Genomic DNA, 20,917 nt, shown 5'->3' with positions numbered 1-20,917 from the left:
ATCTCGAGATACAAGTGTTTAAAAAAATGGGTCAATCACTGAAAATAAACTAGACTAAAAATGATTAAATACGTGTTTTTTATTTTTTCGAAATTTCCCGCCGTTAAAAAAAAAGTGGGTGGAGCATATAACTTTGGTCACCCTGTATATAAAAAAAAAGCTCGAGCCTTTTGAGCAGAGCCTTGGAGGCTCACCGAACTCACTGGGAGACTTCAGCTCGTGCTCTGACTCGAGCCACCCGCTGAGCCCTAAGAGCTCGAGCGCTCAAGGCTGGAACCTTATAGCCTTATAGCTCAGCTCTTGAACAACACTAGTTGGGTTTGAGAAACTGAAATCCTCAAAATGTATTTTCTAATTTTCATTGGTCAATCTCGTTCTATATTTTGAATTTATGAAATTCATTTTTGAAAAATAATAAGTAATAATAATGTAATAAAAAATAAATAAAATAATCCTAATTTTTAGTTTACCATAAACAAATTTTATTGCTGGGTGCGCCGCTCAAAACTTGCTACGAGCCGACCACTGATTTAGATCAGTAACTGTTAAATTTATTTATTTGGAGGGGGCGTGCAAAATTGTGGTTAAAACTTTTTAAGGATGAAACAAAAATCATATTTGACATATTTTTTTTATTGTTACTTTATTTTTATCAAAAGTTATTTTGTAAATTCAAAGCGCGTAAGTTTCACCTATATAAAAACATCAACACTGTAAATAACTGTGTACAGACTAGATGTTGTCTAGGGGATAGTCCCACAGAGATGATGTGGATGAGGTAGTAAAGATAAAGAGGTAAGCGAGCAGAGAATGGGTAAGAGGCAGCTAGCTAGCTGGAGGAGAAGAACTCGGACCAGAGAAAGGGTGAAGGACATGAGGCGCTCGGCATACTTATGTGTTCGGGTCACGCGAGTCAAACAGCACCAGAAGCATACACCCCCCATGAGCACTGTTTGCAATTAGACGTGATTGGCGGACCCGGGGACTCTTTCTCTTCATCGCTAGCTTCTTCTACATTTCTACCGCCTCCAACCAGCCTAACTTGCTTCATTTATGGGCTTTGCCAACAAAATGGTTTATTTTTATTTTGTGGAACTCTTGTCAGAGAGGTTGTGCTAAAATGTTGCACAAAAAAAGAAAGAAGAAGAGGTAAATTCTGTCCGCTTTTGTATATTTTTCCAATTTCTCACTTTTTTACGTTCACCCGCTGTTTAACAATTAACTGCAATGTTTCTTCTAAAACGCTCTTCAGTAATTTGTTCTTTTTTTTAACCCAAAAAAATCTTTATTCGAACTTTCCAAAGCAAAAGGGCAACCAATTAGAAATAAAATTTGGGTAAAGTAATTGGGTAAAAAAAGCAAACAACGTCTCTTAAAATCTATTCACACACCACTCATTAATATTAGTTAATATTAAAAACAAATAATTTAAAGCTTTTCTAAAAAGAGCTTTTCTAATACGTCATTGAACTCCACTTTAGATGTACTACACACAGTAGGCCTATGGACAATACTTACTGCTTCACTCTGTATAGAAAAAATAATGACTAAAATTGGCAATACTGCTTCTTCCTTTTGTATTAATGAATCAGTCACCAAAAACGATTGGCAATACTCTTCAGTATATTATATAAGTTCATATTTCTAATTGAACATTAATACACAATGTAATGCATAATTTTCCTACTTTATATGCAGCCATAGAATCAATAAACTTTATAATTACTGTTGTTTACTTCATATGGAATATATATAATACATAACTCGTTAGTAAATTTAAATAAAGTTTGCCGATATTAGGTTAAGTGATAATATTGGAAGTAAGCGAGAAAGTTTAATCGTAACTTGGGTTTAATGTTTTGGAAAACTTGCTTCCACACTTCTCGGCGGGTCCTCTTGGCGAACCGACCCCAACCAGGGTGAGGAGCCCCTCTTGCCTGCGCTATCCCTTAATAACACTATGTAAGTTGTATAGACTCGAAAAGTTTGTGTGCCAAACTTTAAATTTACTGTAGCGCTTCATTTGGTGGTGGCACGGTTTGGTGGAAAGTGTAAAAACATTCCATTTACAGCCGATAGATACAAACAGAAATTTGCTTAAAATGTAGTAGGTGTATATACAGGGTGACCAGAGTTATATGCTCCACCCACTTTTTTTTTAAAACGGCGGGAAATTTCGAAAAAATAAAAAACACGTATTTAATCATTTTTAGTCTAGTTTATTTTCAGTGATTGACCCACTTTTTTAAACCACTGGATCTCGAGATACAGCATCCAACTTTGTTTTTTCAAATGGAACGTTATATTTTCTTTGCATATTTTTATAGTATTTGAGCTCCTAAAAACAACAAAAAAATTTTGAAATCAGTTAGGTTTTTCAAAAGTTATGGTAATTTAAAATATGAAAAACAAATTTCAGTTTACTGTCAAAATTACGTTATTTTTTTTAAAGAATCTGTTCAAACTGGGCACAATCAACGGATAGGCAAGCCAAAAGTCTGGACTCCCACGCTTTTCTTGTAGGAGCACTTACGGTGGCGAAGTCAAGATCTAGGCAGGCTAGAGTTATTCAACGTTCAGGTTGTTTTTTCTACAAACGTTTGGTGTGGAGTTTTAGGAAATCAACTAATCGGCCCATATTTCTACAGAGAGAACTTAACTAGTGCAAGATATCTAACTTTTTTTAAGAGACATTTTGCCAGTTCTGCTTGAAGATGTTCCTCTACAACGTCGGCTAGATATGTATTTTCAACAAGATGGTTGCCCGGCACATAATGCGAGAGTTGTTCAAGGTTACCTGGGCAGAAATTACCATGAAAAGTGCTTAGGGACTCATTGGCCCATCCAATGGCCACCTCGATCTCTGGACTTAACCCCAATGGACTACTTTTTGTGGGGATATCTAAAAAATAAAGTGTACAGTAACCTTAATCTACGTGGCTTCAGTCGATGATCTGAAACGTCGAATAACTCTAGCCTGCCTAGATCTTGAATTCGCCACCATAAGTGCTGCTACAAGCAGAGTGTGGTAGTCCAAAGTTTTGGCTTGCCTATCCGTTGATTGTGTCCAGTTTGAACAGATTATTTTAAAAAAATAACGTAATTTTGACAATAAACTAAATTTTTTTTTTGTTTTTTTTTAGGAGCTCAAATACTATAACAATATGCAACAAAAAAATGTAACGTTTCATTTGAAAAAACAAAGTTGGATACTGTATCTCGAGATACAGGGGTTTAAAAAAATGGGGCAATCACTGAAAATAAACTAGACTAAAAATGATTAAATAAGTGTTTTTTATTTTTTCGAAATTTCCCGCCGTTTTAAAAAAAAAAGTGGGTGGAGCATATAACTCTGGTCACCCTGTATGCAATCAGCGCTGCTGGTTATGAAAAAAACGGTGTTATTTGTGGAAAAAAGAAGATGTGAACAAAGAACGTGTTTGTACGAGTATATGTCTAAGAAATATTACAAATGCTCCTAATAAACTAAACGGTTAAATATGCCCTAAAAATCCTTTCGTCCAGGTGTAAGAAAGACCCTGTATTAAACTCCTACTAGACAGTGTACAAAGCCTTTAGGCACATGGTGTATAGCTAAAATGCACAGCAAATATATGGTTCCTTTACGCCATAGCTTGGCCGACAAAATCTGGATCCGAGGTGCGGTCTGAGTTAAATGGACAACTATTGCAAATACTCTCATAGTTTACAACGAAACTATAGAATGGAGGGTGCAGCTTTCCCGCCAAAATAAACTTTTCCTCTCAAACTAATACAGACACAAAAGCTACACACTATATAATACTCTCTACGGGGAGGAGTCAACCAAGAGATTTTGAGATACAGTCTCCACTTCTCTCAAACTACAATTTCCATTGTCCAGGGATTTAGTTGGAAAAGTTTAGCCTTCGCTTCGGTTGGTTACTTCCCTCCACATTCTACTGACTTGTATCAACCCTCTAAGTATAAACTCCTGGTGTGTCTTGCATGTATACCAGGTACATGGTGCAAGCATTTACTACCTAGAAGTTTGGTGGTGTAATACATGGAGTCCATAAATCTTGATTCACTTTGTTTTATGTTCGCTATATAGATCACATCAATTTACCAGTAGTATGTAAATGACAATAAATGAGTTGTTCGAACGTAACCTATTTCATTCTGAGGTAATCTACTGTTATCAAGTTTTAATTAAGTACATTACTTACTTAGTTTCTTAAATAAAATTGAAAAATGTCAGCACTGTTATTTTATTTTTATTTATTTATTTTTTTAAATGATTTTAAGGCGCGTCAACATCTAAGGTTATTGGCGCCCGGAGTTTTTTTCAGTGCACTGCCGGCCTCCGGATAGTGTTCTCTCGTTACAGACAGCATCCATCACCTGACAGTGAGCTGTAAGAAGCTCCTAGGAAGAGAAAATCTAAGGGTCAGCAGCTGGATTCGAACCCGGGACCTCCGCGTGGGAGTCCAGTATGCTAACCTCATAGCTAATCCCTTCCCTAGCACTGTTATTATTGGGTTGTCCGGAAAATAATGCAGGATTGTGGTTTTAAAATAAAAAAAATAAAAATTAATTATTTATAACTGTTTTTATTAATCAAAATAGTCGTCTCCATTACTTTCAATACATTTCTGCCAACGTGTGGGTAACTTTTTCCATACTCTCTGTATAGAAATTTGGAATCGTTAGAATTTATAAATGCAGGAAATGCATTTTCTAATGTTCTTTGGTCAATAAATTTTTTATTTTGTAAATAGCGGTCCAGGTATCTAAAAAAAATGGTAATCAGTAGGGGGGTGTGGCAGAGTCTCATAGCCAAGCTCCAACAATTTATCGGGAAGTCAAACGTGAGATATGTGGCCGAGCGTTGTCATGCAACAGAATTGACGAAAGATGGCTTCATTATTGCCAATTTCTGACCGCATTACGTCAATTTTGGTTGCAATACGATTCGGCATTGATGGCTCCGCCAGGATTCATGAAGCTGTAATGAATCAGACCAAATGAAGCCCACCAAAAACAGTAACCATCACCCTTTTTTTGATGATTTGTGGGCTTTGGAAAATGTCGTGGTGCTTCTCCTTTGTCAAGCCACTGTCCTGAGCGTCTGCTGTTGTCGTAGAGGATCCACTTTTCATCGTAAGTCACAATTCTGGACAGAAAAGGATCGCTGTTGTTTCGGCGAAGAAGTGAAGCACAAATTTCATACCTTTTTTGGAGGTCGTTTAATGTATGAGGAGCCCAACTTTCAAGCTTTTTCACCTTCCCAATCACCTTGAGATGGTCATCGACGGTGTTGATTTGCTGACTTCGAGTTTCTCTGCCAGTTCTCTGGAACAGTTGTCCTAGGATTTTCTTCCACCAAAGTTCGGAGAACATCGTCCACAAGGGCAGAACTTCTTCCACGGCTCCTTCTTTGTCTTCAAGGCTCAAGTCTCCCACTCGAAATCTCTGGAACCACCGTTGAACAATACACTCTCACTTATACTTGCCTTCGCCCCAGACATCGTTGATATTTCTGGCCGTTTTAGCCCCGTTCCGGCATAGTTTGAACTTGTAAAACAAAATTATGCGAAAATCACGCTTTGACATCTTAGTAAAGACTGAATTATTTCCAAGTAGCAAAATGTTACAGAGGTAAACAAACATTTTTGTTTGAAAGAGGATTAATAAGTGTTTACATTTATAAAAGTCAAAAGTCCAACAAACATAAAAAGTTTAGTATTTGGAGGGGTATTTTAAAGAAAACGTAAAATCCTGCGTTATTTTCTGGACAACCCAATAAATTACAATAATATAATAATTTATTACAGAATGTCTTTGCTAGTGCTCTACGATTCTAACGCTTGTGATTCTGCAAAGATCGCAGAAATAATTTCCAAGATAATTAAACAAAAATTAGACCATAAGCAGCAGCTTTTTAATAATAAATGAAGCAAATCTAAAATTTGTGTTCCTACTCTAAATTCCCCTTTGTTCTGATTCTAACCTTACTTAAACTTACCTTTTCAAAAAAAAAAAAAATTCACTCATTTTTATGTTTTCAAATTCGTAGTTTCAAATTCTTTCCCAGAATAAAAGTAATTTAAAAAAAAAAAATTAAAAATGCTCATTAAGTGAGTAATTCATGAACTATTATTGTTGACAGCTGCATGGACTCAGAAGATTGATGCAAGGTAATGACGCTACCGCACCTTTAGGCAACAATTACAGGCCACCGCAACCGCTTCATCACCGGCCGCTCAGGACCAATATTGATTTCAACGTCAAACAGGTAAAGCTATACTTTTATTATTTTTTGGGGGAAGCTAAAATTTGTTTGATAATGCTTGAAATATCTTCGTTTGTTTTAAACATCGCATGTCTATTGTTTCAAAATTTAATTAAATCATTTAGTTTGTAAATTTAAACCATTATATTTATGAAATAAATGCTAAATATTGAAACAATAAAGTTTATGTTTATTGAAACAGTTAAATTGTTATATACCAACTAATAAAGTAGAGGGTAATTTAGATTTAGTGAAGAGAGTTAATTTTAAAAGTTGACTGGGTGGTTTGGACTTGGAAGAGGTTCATGGTTGACCTGTAGTCCTAAACCAATTGCATTACTGAGTTAATGCAGCGTACTACTCATGGTTAACTCACTTTAACTGTATTTACCTAGTTATCTTTCTGCCCTTCTGGACTGGAAGTTCTGACCTCCTTAGCACTTAAATCTCATACGATTGTCCTCACTTCGCTGAAAGAAACGGAGAGTACGAGTGGGGAATTATTGTATTATATAATAAACTAGAAGTATAATGTATGTTTATAATAATCTAATTTTTGGTTTCAAAGTTGTTCAACTTTCTGAATACAAGCTTGTCAAAATTTTGATCATTATTATCGGGTTGGCCAATAAGTTCGTTCGGTTTTTATTTTGGTACAGATTCATTCGGATTTTCTTTTTTTATTCTCGGCGCAAGCGCACAACTCGATTGTTCATTTGAAAGATTATGTTAAGCTTAACCTTTCTATGGATTTCGGTTTAACAAGCTTTACTATTGCGCTTGCTGCGTAGCAGTAAAGATGGAAGGAAAATAAAGTGCATTTTCGTCATATTTTGTTCTATTATTTTAAAAAGGGCAAACGAGCTGCAGAGGCTCATAAAAAGATATGTTGTGTTTATGGTGATGATGCCCTAACAGAACGCGTGTGCCAAAAGTGGTTTGTCAATGTCTGTTCTGGAGATTTTGACATTAATGATGCGCCCCGCTCCGGTCGCCCGACTGAGATTAATTCAGATGATGACAAGGGTGTAATCGATAAAGATCCATGCCAATCGGTGAGAGAGATAACAACAGCACTTAATATATCCTGTACGAGCTCCAAAGATCTTTGCGCCGGCTGGGATACGTTTCTGGGCTCAATTTTTGGGTAGTGCATGAATTAACCGAGGCCAACTTAGCCACTCGCATATCCATTTGCGATTCGCTGCGGAAACGTCAAGAAAATACCCATCTTTAAAGCGGGTGGTAACGGGAGATGAAAAACGGATCGTCTACGATAATGTAGTGCGCAAAAGATCATGGAAGCACTGCAGTGAGCCGCCGCAAACAAGCTCGAAGGCGAAATTGCATCCGAAGAAGATTATGCTCTCCGTATGGTGGGATTATAAGTGTATCATCTATTACGAGCTGTTACCGTCAGGCAAAACAATTGATTCAACTGCATAACGCTAGCAGTTAACCAAACTGGACCATGCAATCCGCACTAAACGTCCAGAATTGGCAAATCGCAAAGGTGTCGTCTCCCACCACGACGACGCCAGACCGCGTACGTCATTGACCACTCGGAATAAACTGCTGGGATGTTTTGCCTCATTCTCCGTATTCACCGGACCTGGCACCTTCTGATTATCATTTATTCTGATAGTTGCAGTACTCCATGAACGGAAAAACTTTCGATAATGAGAAGACTGTCAAAAAACATTTTGATTGGTTTTTCGACGATAAGTCACAGACGTTCTATGAACGTGGTATAATGAAGTTGGTGGAAAGATGGCAAGAGGTTATCAATAAGAATAATGAATATATAATTGATTAAAATTTATTCTGTGTATCAAAAAAATTGATATTTATTCCACTCTCAAAAACCGAACGAACTTATTTGCCAACCCTGTATTAACATTTTTCAAATTGAAAACAAATATTTTCGTAATTTCAATCACCTTGCTCTTTGGTCACAGACATATTACCGATCTACTGCAGGACTTCATCCAAGTCCATTGCTCGTTATTGTGTTTGCCATCCCTTATACCAGTCCGGAGAAGATTATTCTCCTCCACATTATGTGAACTGTTAATACTGGCTCCTCTTGGGATCCAATTAATCCCATTTCTGAGTAATCCTTCAAAGGGAATTAGTTTCACATCGTCCAAATCTGTTTTTAAGTCTAGTATTTGGATTCTAGGTTTAGGTGTTTGTTAATGAAGAGTCCTAGGTACTCAAAAGAATCTTTTGTGTGAAGAGGAGTGTGGTTTAGAAGAATAGTTTGCCTTAGAGAGAATGAAATGCAATTACATTTGTTTTCATTTATTTCAATTCTCCATTTCTATAGCCAAGGTTCAAGGGATTTCTATACGGCAGGGGTGGCCAACTTTACTGTATATAAGATCTACTTTTTATCTTAAAAGTGTGTCGCAATCGACTTGTTGTCATAGGCGTAGTCTAAGGGGGAAGAAGGGGTGTGAAATGCATACTATGTTTATACACTGTGTTTCAGTATAAGGTGCATTCCAGCGAGGTATGGGTAGATAAGTAAAATATATTATTTTTTAAATCACTTATTAGGTTCTCTTTCTTGGAGCGTAAACAGTACTGTTCGGGTGTCTTTCTCGATGTGGCTCAGGCCTTTGATCGGGTCTGGCACTCGGGCTTACTGCACAAACTTAAAAATCATCTTCCTTTCACCTACTATCTGATCTTAAAATCTTACTTAACCGATCGGTACTGCCGCGTTCGTCAAGGGCAGGCCCTCTCATCCTTTATACCCATAAAAGCTGGAGTCCCTCAAGGAAGCATTCTAGGCCCTTTCCTTTTTCTAATATATACTGCTGACTTACCTCTTTCCCAAAATACAATAGTTTCAACATTCGCTGACGATACTGCTGTTCTTACATCCCACTCCGATCCGGTACAAGCAAGTCAGAACATTCAAATCCATTTAAATCTTCTCGAAACCTGGTTCCGAAAATGGAAAATGAAAATTAATGAACAAAAATCTGTGCACATTAGGTTTACTTTACGAAAATCTGCAAGTCCACCAGTTCAACTGAACGGTGTAACGATTCCTCCAGCTGACGTAGTACGATACCTAGGACTGTACATTGACAAGAGACTCACCTGGAACCCACATACTCGACTGAAACGACAAGACGTGAACAGACGCTACAAGCTACTTACTAGACTACTTGACTGCAGATCCAAACTCGACTCGAATCACAAACTGACAATTTACAAGACACTGTTAAGACCCATATGGACATACGGAGCAGAAGTGTGGGGCTCAACCAAACCTTCTAACTCCAAACGCCTGCAGACACTACAGTCTAAAATCCTACGGAAAATCCTGAATGCTCCATACTACATTTCTAACCGTACAATACACACTGACCTTCTCATTCCTTTCGTCACTGACCTAATAAAGTCTCGCTACCGCAAATTTCACAGCCTCCTAGCTCTCCATCCTAATCCTCTTGTCCAACAACTCTCCTCTCCTCACCTTCCCGACAATCCTCCTCGTCGCTTGAAGCGAAAATGGCCTAGAGATCTGTTGTGATTAATCATTGTGAAAGAGTTTCACCAGTGGGTGATTGCTCTAACCATGTCATTACAAGAGAACTGAACCAGTAAGATCAAATTTACCTGATGCAGCAATTTTTGCAGTTGTAAATATACAAATAAAGTGAAAAAAAAAAAAAGTTTCCGAGATACAGGCTCAAGAAGAAAATATATTTCCAGACCCAACTTTTGATAGCAGCATTCCGTACATGCGGTACCTAAAAAATTCGATTTTTCCGACACTTTTCCAAGATAGATTTTTACTAACTTAAAATTCAAGTTTATTCATTTTATCAACTGCAATGTATAAGTTGTACTATTTGTTCGTAAATATGGAAAAGTTGTTATAAAAATGCACAGTATGGCTGATAATTTGATTTCAATATTTCACTTTCGCGTTTTTTTGGGGCCAGGAAAATTTATCGTGAAAGAATAATGTGACTTACTTTTTGCTAATCTATCAATAGCTCGCTGAGTACAGCTCGTACTGAAATATAGATAGAAAACAACAACAATAATTATTTAAAGGGCCAAAAAACTCACATCCAGGGGAATTAAAAGAACATGGATAATTATTAACAATATTTATTAATTCAAAGTAGCTACAGATAAAGACATATTTAGAATTTACTTTGTTACCTTAACATTAATGGGAAGACTGAGTTTGCATGTCTCTAACCAAGGAAGGTTATATTAGTTGTACGAGTATATCCTGGACAATGATAATAATAATGAGTCTTCAGTAAAGGGAATCAGTCAGGGACAGAACGTTGTTTAGTCTTCGTTAGCTTCAAGTATGAAAAATGCCGATTCGCTTAGGTATGGTAGATCCGAAACAAGAATAATTCGCTACGTTTGGTGATACTGGGATCGACGATCGATCAAAACTGGCCTCACGATCGACTTGTTGGCCACTTCTGCTATATGGGGTTGAAGGGAGCGATAGGCAAGGAACGGATCTTTAAGAACGGATCAGTGATGCTTAAAATAGGAAAATCGTATGAAGTTAAAATAATAGAATAGATCTGGCAGCTTTATAAAATCACTAGTTAAAATTAGCATTTTTTATTTTCAAGTAAAGAGAAAAAATAAATTTTTAATTGTAAAACAGATTGTAGAATGTGAGTAATTCTCCGTAAAACAGATAAGTTGTCACCACGACAACTAATTTACCTCTTCTATATGAATTTATCATTATAGTACAAAATACATGTAACTGTTCAACACTTTGTACACAAACGTTTCCATTTCCTTCTGCTAACTATATCTCCATAAATTTATGTACGAAGGATATTTTATTAAGACAATGCACACCAACCCAACTTCCGTACATGAAATGACAAATAAATTCTCTTGTATGTGTGTTGCCACACTAGTAAAACACTACAATTTAACCATTTACTTTACGGAAGTATCTTTTTGTCATGTTTCACTGGATTGTAAGCCCTGTTATTATTATTTATTTATGTAAATTTACTGTGGTAGAGTCTTTGTTCCTCTCGTGTATCCTGGGTAATAAATTTCTATTTCTATCAGATTAGTGAAATCGATTTTTACATTTACTTTTCCACTCTAATCTGTTCTCAATTTTGTAAAGAGCTTTTGTTTATAATATTCAAGTTATATCCATTATGTTGTGATCCACTTTATTAATCGTATCGCACAGAGCAGTGCTTCCCAACCTATGCGCCGCGACTACGGTAGAAGTGTGCCGTGGCAAAAAATATAAAATTATAATGGCGTTGCATTAAAATTAATTATAAGTTAGAATATTATAACCTCATACTCCTATAATGAAATAAAACACAAAATGATGCGGACATACCATTAGTTTCTACACAAAACAAACCTCACTTCATCAGTTCTGCTTGGCGGTGGCGATCCATAACAATTTGCAATAGTGATGGGCAGAACGAGTCCACCTTTGGAGTCGTTGGATTTGAATCAGCTCCAGGGTTGGAATCGATTCCAACAACTCGTTCACTGATTCCAGTTACTGTACTTACCCTATGCCAGTGATGGTGAACCTATGACCCGCGGGTCATGCACTGACCCGCGCAAGCTTTTTTCACTGTCCCACAATTGCTAGGCAACCATTTGTTTGTTTACGCGGGTTGATTTAGATTTTCTAATTGTGGTGGATAATTTATATTCTATCTGTATTTTTTTCAATCACGCATTGACACAAAAGCAATTTAAATGCTATCTATAACCTTTAGTTTGTATCATTACAGTTCTAAAACGCAAATGACGACAAATGCTTTTGTAGTATTTGAAATAAAGCAAAAGTGTTTACAAAAATATCAAATAAAATGTATAATTTTACTCATATTTTGTTTGTTAAAAAAAAATCGACAACCCAAAGCAAATAACCATATTTAGATTTTTCTTCAGATAAAACACACTTTTGTAAGGTTTTGTTCAGTTATGTTTGTAAAAAGAGACTTCCATAGCACTTGTTTCGTCCCGTTTTACCCCCGTTAAGCCAACTGAATTTTAAAGATGTTTAGTTTTGAAAATATTCAGTTTAAAAATTTTTAAACTTAACTCTTGTGCAAATGGGCATTAGTGACCCAAGAGCTAGTACTAAAAAATAAAAGAACAAAATTTGATCCATGTCTCAAAAAGGTTCGCCACCCCCCTGGCCTATGCATTAGTACAAATGTCACGCAATTTACTAAAATATATCATTAAAAGTTAGCTTTCCGAGTTAATAACAAAACTATATTTCTTTAACACACATTAAGTAGTTCCCTAATTTCCAATTGCTCTGATAAATATAAAATTAACAACGTAATACAAAAATAGGCTACTCAAATATAAATTAAAGCAATGCAGTTTTGTCATTATCTAGCTTGACCACTGGAAGACTGGAGTTAACTTGCTTCAAGAGGATTCAAGATAGAGAATTAGTAAAATATGTCCACAGCTTTCGTTCTTATTTATTGACTGTTTAGTTTTTGGTAACTTTAATCTCATTTAGAGGGGCTTTTAATCACTTTACGGGCACTTTTTTTTTTGTTACATTTTTTTGGCATTGGCTTTCGCCATACAGCCAGCATCGTCTAGGTCAGGGGTCGGCAACCCGCGGCTCGCGAGCCGCATGCGGCTCTTTTATCCAAATTTTGTGGCTCTTCAGCCTGTCCAAAATATATTGTATATTTCAATTTTATTGAAACAAATGAAAATTTCATTTATTAAAGTAAAAAGATATTTTTTCAAAAAGAATTTTAAATGAGATTTGGTTTGAAATTGAATATAATTATATTAAAATACAGTACGTAATTATAAAAGACTGCCGCCATTTTCATTCAATCACAGGTTTAGTTATTATTTATTTGTTTATTTACTTTGAAATATGTGAAAATAAATATATAAAATAGTCAAAGTTGGATGTTTTTCAACGTTACGCTTTTTCGTGCAGTTTTTGACGATAAAACGGACAGTTTTAAAGCATTTAAATGTTATTGAATATCATCAAATAATAATTTATGAATACAAATGATCTATAGAGTTTGTTTACACACTATCATCCTTGCGGCTCTTGGTAAGATTTATTAAAATTATTTAAGGAAAAATGACTCTCTACTTAAAGTAGGTTGCCGACCCCTGGTCTAGGTGCTTATCACTAGAATATCACTCACTCTCCATTCTTACTTATTCGCTTCACACATTCATCCCTCTACTATATACAACTATTTACATAAACTACTGCTAATGGATGGCAGGAGCACTCTGTGCTCCTGCCATCCTTATAGCTTAACCAAAATTAAAATCACGTAATCCTTCTCTAAGCATTTTCTTCCATTCATTCTAATTCGGCTATAGCTTTTAAATACATTCATATTTCATTGCTAGCTCTGCTATCGACTTAAGCACATAAATGTTGGTGGAGAATATAATGTCTTCGTAGCGAAATGGTGCATCTAAATACCTGTATATATCGTCAAACATTCGTTTCCTTTCTACCACATAACGTGGACATATCATTATTACATGTTTGAAATCCTCCTCCTCATTGCAATCTACGCAAAGAGGAGAGGACCTTTTGTTGATCCTGTGTAGATACGATCCGCACACCGCGTGGTTCGCTCTCAGCCTGCTTATTGACATCAATAATGGCATTAAAATAAAGAATTTCTTTGTCATAAGATTCATTGCTACTGTATACTCGTACATGTAGTTAATTGTATTGACAGAGAACGGTAGAGACGGGTGAATGATTGGGTTTGTTATTAATGTTACAGCCTGCCACGAAAACTTGTATTTTTGTAGGATTGTAATAGTGTTGTTATTACAGCACTAGTTAAGCAAAATACGTCATTTTAAAATGAAATGGGAGCATTACAGTTCCAGTGTGCCGTTTACTGCCATGACCAGAAAAAGGTTGGGAAGCACTGCTTTAGAGAATCTGAATGTTGAAAACAAGCAGTTTTGAAACCAGTATTTAGGCTTCATTTAGATTTTATTTTTATTCACTTTCTTTGTAACTGAATTTGCGGAATTTTAAAATGCAGAAATTTATAAGATGAACATTTCGTTAATGAACAATCGATTCCGTACATTTCACAAGTTAAAAACCAATCTTCTGCTATCTCATCAGAAAGCTATACATGTAAAAGCAGTTTAAGATTGTATTTCTGTTTGAAATCCCAAGTACTGATTGCTGTTAAATTCTTCTAGTATCATCGCTGGAAATGAGCTTGGGATAAGGCAGCCTTCCGGTAATTACATTATGATGTAAAACTGAAATGGGTTTCTAACTATTACAATTACTGCAATCAAGATTCATTTATCTAAAGAATCTTTTCCGTCGAATTCACTTCGACTGTTTCCTAGACCTCGCTTTTCCTTAGTATCCCTGGAGGGAAACTTATTTAACACTGCATTGCCAATGCTCGAACTTATTGACTTTATAAATTATTTTTTATATTTTATTATATTGATTTCAATTTTAATAATAAAATTTGCATTAAAGGATGAGAAAGAATAGGAATTAAGGACGAAAAAACAAATTTTGTCCACAAATCGGCTTTAACATTTCACGCAGAAGGAATTAACTTTAACTTAGGATCGCAGTAATTTCAGTATTGTCTAGAATCCTGATTGGCTGCCTTCTGATCAGGGGCTTTTTCATTTTTTTAATTACATTCACTATTTTTTTCAATTACTGTGCCGCTGGTTGACAAGGATCGGAAATTACCCAATTCGCTGCAAAGTTTTTGCTGCAATTCGGGCAGAAAATCAAATTCTAGAAAGTGGCTTTTTTTTTGTGCCTTGATACATAAATTATGTAAATTTATCACACAAGCATTTAGGCAATAAATGTTGATCATATCAAAAAAAGAAACACAATGACTACCTTCAAGTTTTACGATTAGCACACAAATTTCGATTCACTGAATCATTATGTAAAGATGAGTGTAGCAACCCAGTTTATTGAGCTTCCCTCTGTGCGATACCGCTGTAACATTTAGCTCAAAAAATAATAAACATGAATGAATCTTGCTTTCGATTTTCATAATCTATGGAAATATAAGTTTTATGACACTCAAAAATATCACGAGGAAAATCTCAGAATTCTTCGCGAGGAAGACAGCAGAAGGTTTGAAGTAGAAGTAAATTTCCCTATATGGGCAGTCCAAATTGGTAATCTGGAGTCAAGTTAATAACAGAAAATCTATTTATATTACCAATCAGGAGTCGAAATGACTCTTATGATTCAAGTAAACTAATCTGCAAAAAGAAACTAAGAATTCCATTGGTCTTCAGCTCGTGACTATCGAATGGTGAGAGAGTGGGGATAGCATATCTAAGAGCATTTCGGGATAGCTATGAGATGTGGGATGTAGGAATGGTATTCCTATTTTTTTGGAGCCAAATTGACTCTAGAATGGCATTGCTGTGTTAAGAATTGAAAGCCAATCTCATCTTAACAAAATATAAGTTTAATGCGGTACAAGTTGTTAATGGTTATTAAAGAGTCTACGAGGGTCGTTTGAAAAGTCCGTGCAAAAATAAAAACTACTTAATTTTTTGGGGTAAACCTTTTTTATTTTTCAATATAGCCTCCTTTTAGGCTTATACACTTCGTCCAACGCTGCTCTAGTTTGTTGATCCCTTCCGAATAATAGGATTTGTCCAAGTCTGAAAAATAGCCATTCGTTTCGGCAATCACCTCCTCGTTTGAATTAAATCTTTTTCCCGCCAGCCATTTCTTCATATTGGGGAACAAATAGTAGTCCGAGGGAGCCAAGTCTGGTGAATAGGGGGGATGTGAAACGAGTTGGAACCCTATTTCCATTAATTTTGCAACCACAACTGCTGAGGTGTGAGCTGGTGCGTTGTCGTGATGGAAAAGGACTTTTTTGTGGGCCAATCGTGGGCGTTTTTCTTGCAGCTCGGTTTTAAAACGGTCCAATAACGATGAATAATATGCACCTGTAATAGTTTTACCCTTTTCCAGATAGTCGATGAGGATTATTCCTTGCGAATCCCAAAAGACGGTCGCCATAATCTTTCCGGCCGAAGGAACGGTCTTCGCCTTTTTTGGCGCAGATTCCCCCTTGGTAACCCATTGTTTAGATTGTTCTTTGGTCACAGGAGTGTAGTGATGTATCCATATTTCATCCACAGTGACGAAACGACGCTTAAAGTCCTGCGGATTCTTCTGGAACAGCTGTAAACCGTCCTTTGCAACACTTCACACGATTTCGTTTTTGGTCAAACGTGAGCAATCGCGGCACCCATCTTGCGGATAGCTTTGTCATGTCCAAATGTTGATGCAAAATATTATGTACCCGTTCATTCGAGATGCCCACAGCACTAGCAATCTCACGCACCTTCACTCTTCTGTCATCCATCACCATATCATGGATTTTATCAATGATTTCTGGAGTAGTAACCTCAACAGGGCGTCCAGAACGTTCAGCTTCAACACCATAATGTTTATCAAGCTTCTCTTTAGTCTCCTGAGGCGTTTTGCCTTTCATAAAGTAGTGTTTAATCAACACACGAAATTCTTTTTCGTCCATTTTTTGAAAATCACTCGACTTCCTCGATTCAAACGAATGCCAAACACAAAGAAATAGACCGATCTGGCTGAAACTTGGTGTGTGTTCTTCCAAGAGATGCTACTAACTAAACATAACCTCGATACGCGCCAGTGGTGCTATCTCTCTGACTTTGCACGGACTTTTCAAACGACCCTCGTAAAATACAAAAGTTATTTTTATTTAAAGGAGAATGTTTGTATTATTGAAAAATATATCCTCTTTTAGGGCATTTCACCTGATCATCAAAAAGCCAATTAAGTTAAGGAACAATCAATGAATTCCTATTAACCTAATTTTTATTTTGATGGCAATTTCCTTTAAGTGAGTCGCAGAAAGAAACAACCAAGAAACGGAAGGAATTAATTTATCCAGAAAAATGATTTATTTTCCAATTTAGTTTTATAAATAATATTCCAAAAAAAAATAACGATTTAATAATAAATGTATTTCTAATTACAGGCTGGAGCTAAACAGTGTCCTAGCATGTACAAAGAAGTCTATTACAAAGGTACTAATATCATCAATAAGAAGTAAAATTACTTCTTATTATAAACCCTTTATTAATAATAAAATTTGCTTAAAGCAATTCAAAAACTGATTTACTTACGTTTTTTTTTGTTAATGTTTAATTTTTACAGCTAACAACTGGAAACTGCATTAACATTTTGTAAATAATAAATAAACTATAAAGAAAACAAAAATTTATTAAACAAAATAATACTCGTCAATTCTATTGCAAGTGAAAAAACTATTAACTCTTGGGACAGTTATTGCATAAAAAATTCAATTTGATTTCCTTTATTTTCAACAAAGATCATTGCATAATTATGATAGTGATATATATATTTCTGGTGAGCAGATTAATGAAATGTGTATAATAATTAAATAGAAAGAAGATATTTCGAACGCCCTCTATCGTGAAATGAATTAACTTCTAGAGACAACAACAAATTATAGTTCAGTTTGCTTATTTAATGTTCCTTTTTAATAATTAATTTTGTGCAGTATTAATTATATACTAGTTTATTAGTTTCAGTATCAATGAGTTGATGGAATAGTTCTTCTATCTAATGAATAGTACTAGTAATACTAGCTTTTATTTTGATCGATATCAATGCTCAGATATTTTCACTAGAACGAATAATATTATTTCATCTGTTCCCGTTAATTCTATACCTAGACAAAACAGTAATAACTCAGCTAGAAGTAAAATAATCAATTGATGTTACCTTGTTAAAAACTAGTCCATATTTAAATTTAAATTAATAACTTTTGCCTCTTATAAGGAAAAAAGGTTTGCTTAAATTAAATTTTGTAATTGCAAATTCATTCTTATTAAATTCTTCAAGCAAATTATTTTTAAATTGGCATTAACCCATATTTAATTTAAATTAATAAGTTTTAGATTGCAAAAAAAAAAATATTTATTTGTTCGGGTGAAAAAAAAAAAACTAAATCGTATGGAATTTAGAAAACTAAAATTTAAGTAATTTTAAAATTAAGTACCTTCAGTTCCGATTTCTGATCATTCATCTCCCAAGTCCTGAATTGATTACTTTATGATCCTGATGTTCAACTGATACGTTTCTGGAGTTTGAAGGACAATTCACGACCTTGGTTATTTGATCAGATTGCTATATTCTGCTATACTGCTAAAATTGTATAATTTCTCTCCATTTAGCACCTTTTTTTCCACATTTTTGTTTCGAGTTGAAATTATTTCTACTACGAGGGATACCGTAATATACTAAGCATGCAATCAATACCTGTCGAATCAAAATTATTCATAATACCTTTTCAATTTCATTCCTAAATTTGTTTATGAAAGGATTAAAAGAAGCGAGGTTATAAACCGAGAATAAAAATAAACAGAAAATTGTGAGCATTCAAACAAGTTACGATCAGAAGATTTACGAAATGGGTTTAAAAGAAGATGTAAACATCTTTGTGTTAGGTTAAGAGAAAGAGAAAGAATATTTGGCAGGCCGTGGAATGTTGGAATGACAATGGAAACATTGGTAAGATGAATAAGATGCAGAAGAGTAAACACAGACAAAGCAAAATAGAAGAACCTTCTTGAGGGTTACAAAGCAATAGCAAACCGAGCGTCCTGACTGGTCCTCCATTGTTTAGAAAGTACCTGCACAGTATATGCGTTACTGTCAATTATCAGCTTAAGCTAATTCTTTGTGGAGTGTTAACTGTTAACTTGTTTGGATTTTCTAGATATCTCTAATTGACGTAACAAATACAAGATTATGTTAGAAGGCACTCTGTATCATGCCAAAATGAATTGATTACTTAAATTCAATTAAATTAAAAATCTCTCAACAAATTGCCAAAAAAAAACTGAATGAATATACACAGTTCCCAGTTTCAAACACCAGGAAAATTGTAGTACTGAATACAACTGTATACAATTGCATAAAAAAGTCAGTAAACCCGTTCAAACAGAATAAATTTCAGACCAGTTTTATTACATAAATCTAAAGAACTATTCTGATTAACTCATTAAACTTTTGATAGACATAAGGTAATTATGCCTATTAAAGTAAAATGTAAATTAACACCCCCCGTATCTCACTGTATTTTACTTTTATTTTTTTTTTAAGTAAAATAAACAAGGTTTAAGACTCGATTAGGATAGCTTTAATAAATTTGTAAAAAAAAATTATAATTAATTAAAAAAAGGAACTGCTGCAATAAATTTATTATATGGAAATAATAAACAAAGAGATAAGTTACAAAAAATAATAATAAAAGATATATATGTATATAAATATTCTAATTAAGGAAAATAGAAAATTGTAATCTCTTGTGTAATAAAGAAGAAAATAAAAATAACCTCTAAGTTTTATTTATTTGTAATGCCTTGTCTCCTTTTATTTATATAAATATATATATTATAATAATGTAAATATAATATATTTTCAATAAATTTTTAATTTATGTTGAAACTTGAGACAGGTATATTAACATATATATAACATAATCGATGTAATATATTAGGTATTAAGATGTCTGTAATAATTTAATACAATGTAACAAAGGTTTACAATGTAAAATCAAATTAGTAAACAAAAGAAAATAACCAATGAAACCACTTAAGTAAAAGTCTTCAATTTACAATACAATTATTTCCTTATTATCAACGAAAAGTTACAATTATTTAAATACTGCAATTGAAATAAATTGTTAGCTTTTAGCCTGCTGACAAATAACTAAATAAAATATGATGCGCGAAGGAAAAAATTGAAATTAAAAAAAAAAATTAATGCAGCTTATAAAGCAAAAACATATCATATATAACAAAAACAAAAATTGTATATATAATTTACGTGTTGTTAATTGGATACTTAGGCTGTTTAGTATTGAAACGAAAATAGGATATTGTTAATACATTTGTTGGTATCTATAGAAGATGTAGAGAAATTATGCTGAGTTGCTTCTGAGTTCTATTATTTTATTAAGTAATATATATTTATTTTATTATTATTTTTTATTGGCAAATTGTGTTTTATGATAAAAAAAAAAAATGCAGGAAATAGCTTTAACACTTGGTATAGTTCTTAATTTAATCTAACTCGATATTGAAATTGTTAAGGAAATAAAATATTTAGTATTTCAGCAAGTCTGGTGGGTTGGTACAATTGGAAGAGTGGGGGTTTATATATGTGGAGGGAGTCCTTATATCTACCGTTGTCTGTGCTGATTGTACATGCCTTTGAGGTTAAGTTTAATATTTAAAATGTGTTCAGTTTGTTTATAATTATAACATTTCTAGTTAAAGTGTTGTTTGTTCATATATACTATTATTATTTTCCCTTTTAACCCTAACATAACTCAATCTAAGTTACTAGTTACCTATGGGGATGTAGAGGCATTGGCAGATAGCTACAGATAGTTCGGTGGGTGGTCATCTTCTTCCCACATCTTTAGTAAAGCCTTTTCTTTGTTTTGCTTTTTTTCAATCCATGAATTGAAGCTCATCCACTCGGAAAGAACTGCATTGAATTGGACTACATTCCATAAATTG

The 20,917-nt window shown here is 34.5% G+C and overlaps 1 protein-coding gene across 11 annotated transcripts in view; it reads left to right on the top strand.

Moving 5' to 3' along the window:
- CARPB (Carbonic anhydrase-related protein B) overlaps positions 1-18,394 on the top strand; it is a 458,344-nt gene extending 439,950 nt beyond the window's left edge. For 9 of the 11 annotated variants that reach the window (XM_074141631.1, XM_074141632.1, XM_074141637.1 and 6 more), the window contains 2 exons: positions 6,152-6,277; positions 17,341-18,394. In XM_074141631.1, coding sequence (XP_073997732.1) covers positions 6,152-6,277; positions 17,341-17,415 — 201 coding nt within the window. In that variant the 3' untranslated portion in view covers positions 17,416-18,394. The remainder of the gene's footprint in view (positions 1-6,151; positions 6,278-17,340) is intronic. The other 2 variants (XM_074141636.1, XM_074141638.1) reach the window with 1 other exon arrangement.
- The last annotated feature ends 2,523 nt before the right edge of the window (positions 18,395-20,917 follow it).

This window comes from Rhodnius prolixus, unplaced genomic scaffold, assembly GCF_049639745.1.
Source record: "Rhodnius prolixus isolate KJV_2025 unplaced genomic scaffold, Rpr scaffold_6, whole genome shotgun sequence".
NCBI classification, from domain to species: Eukaryota; Metazoa; Arthropoda; class Insecta; order Hemiptera; family Reduviidae; genus Rhodnius; species Rhodnius prolixus.
Note: the sequence above shows the minus strand (reverse complement) of the source record. Positions and strands in the feature narration are given on the sequence as shown.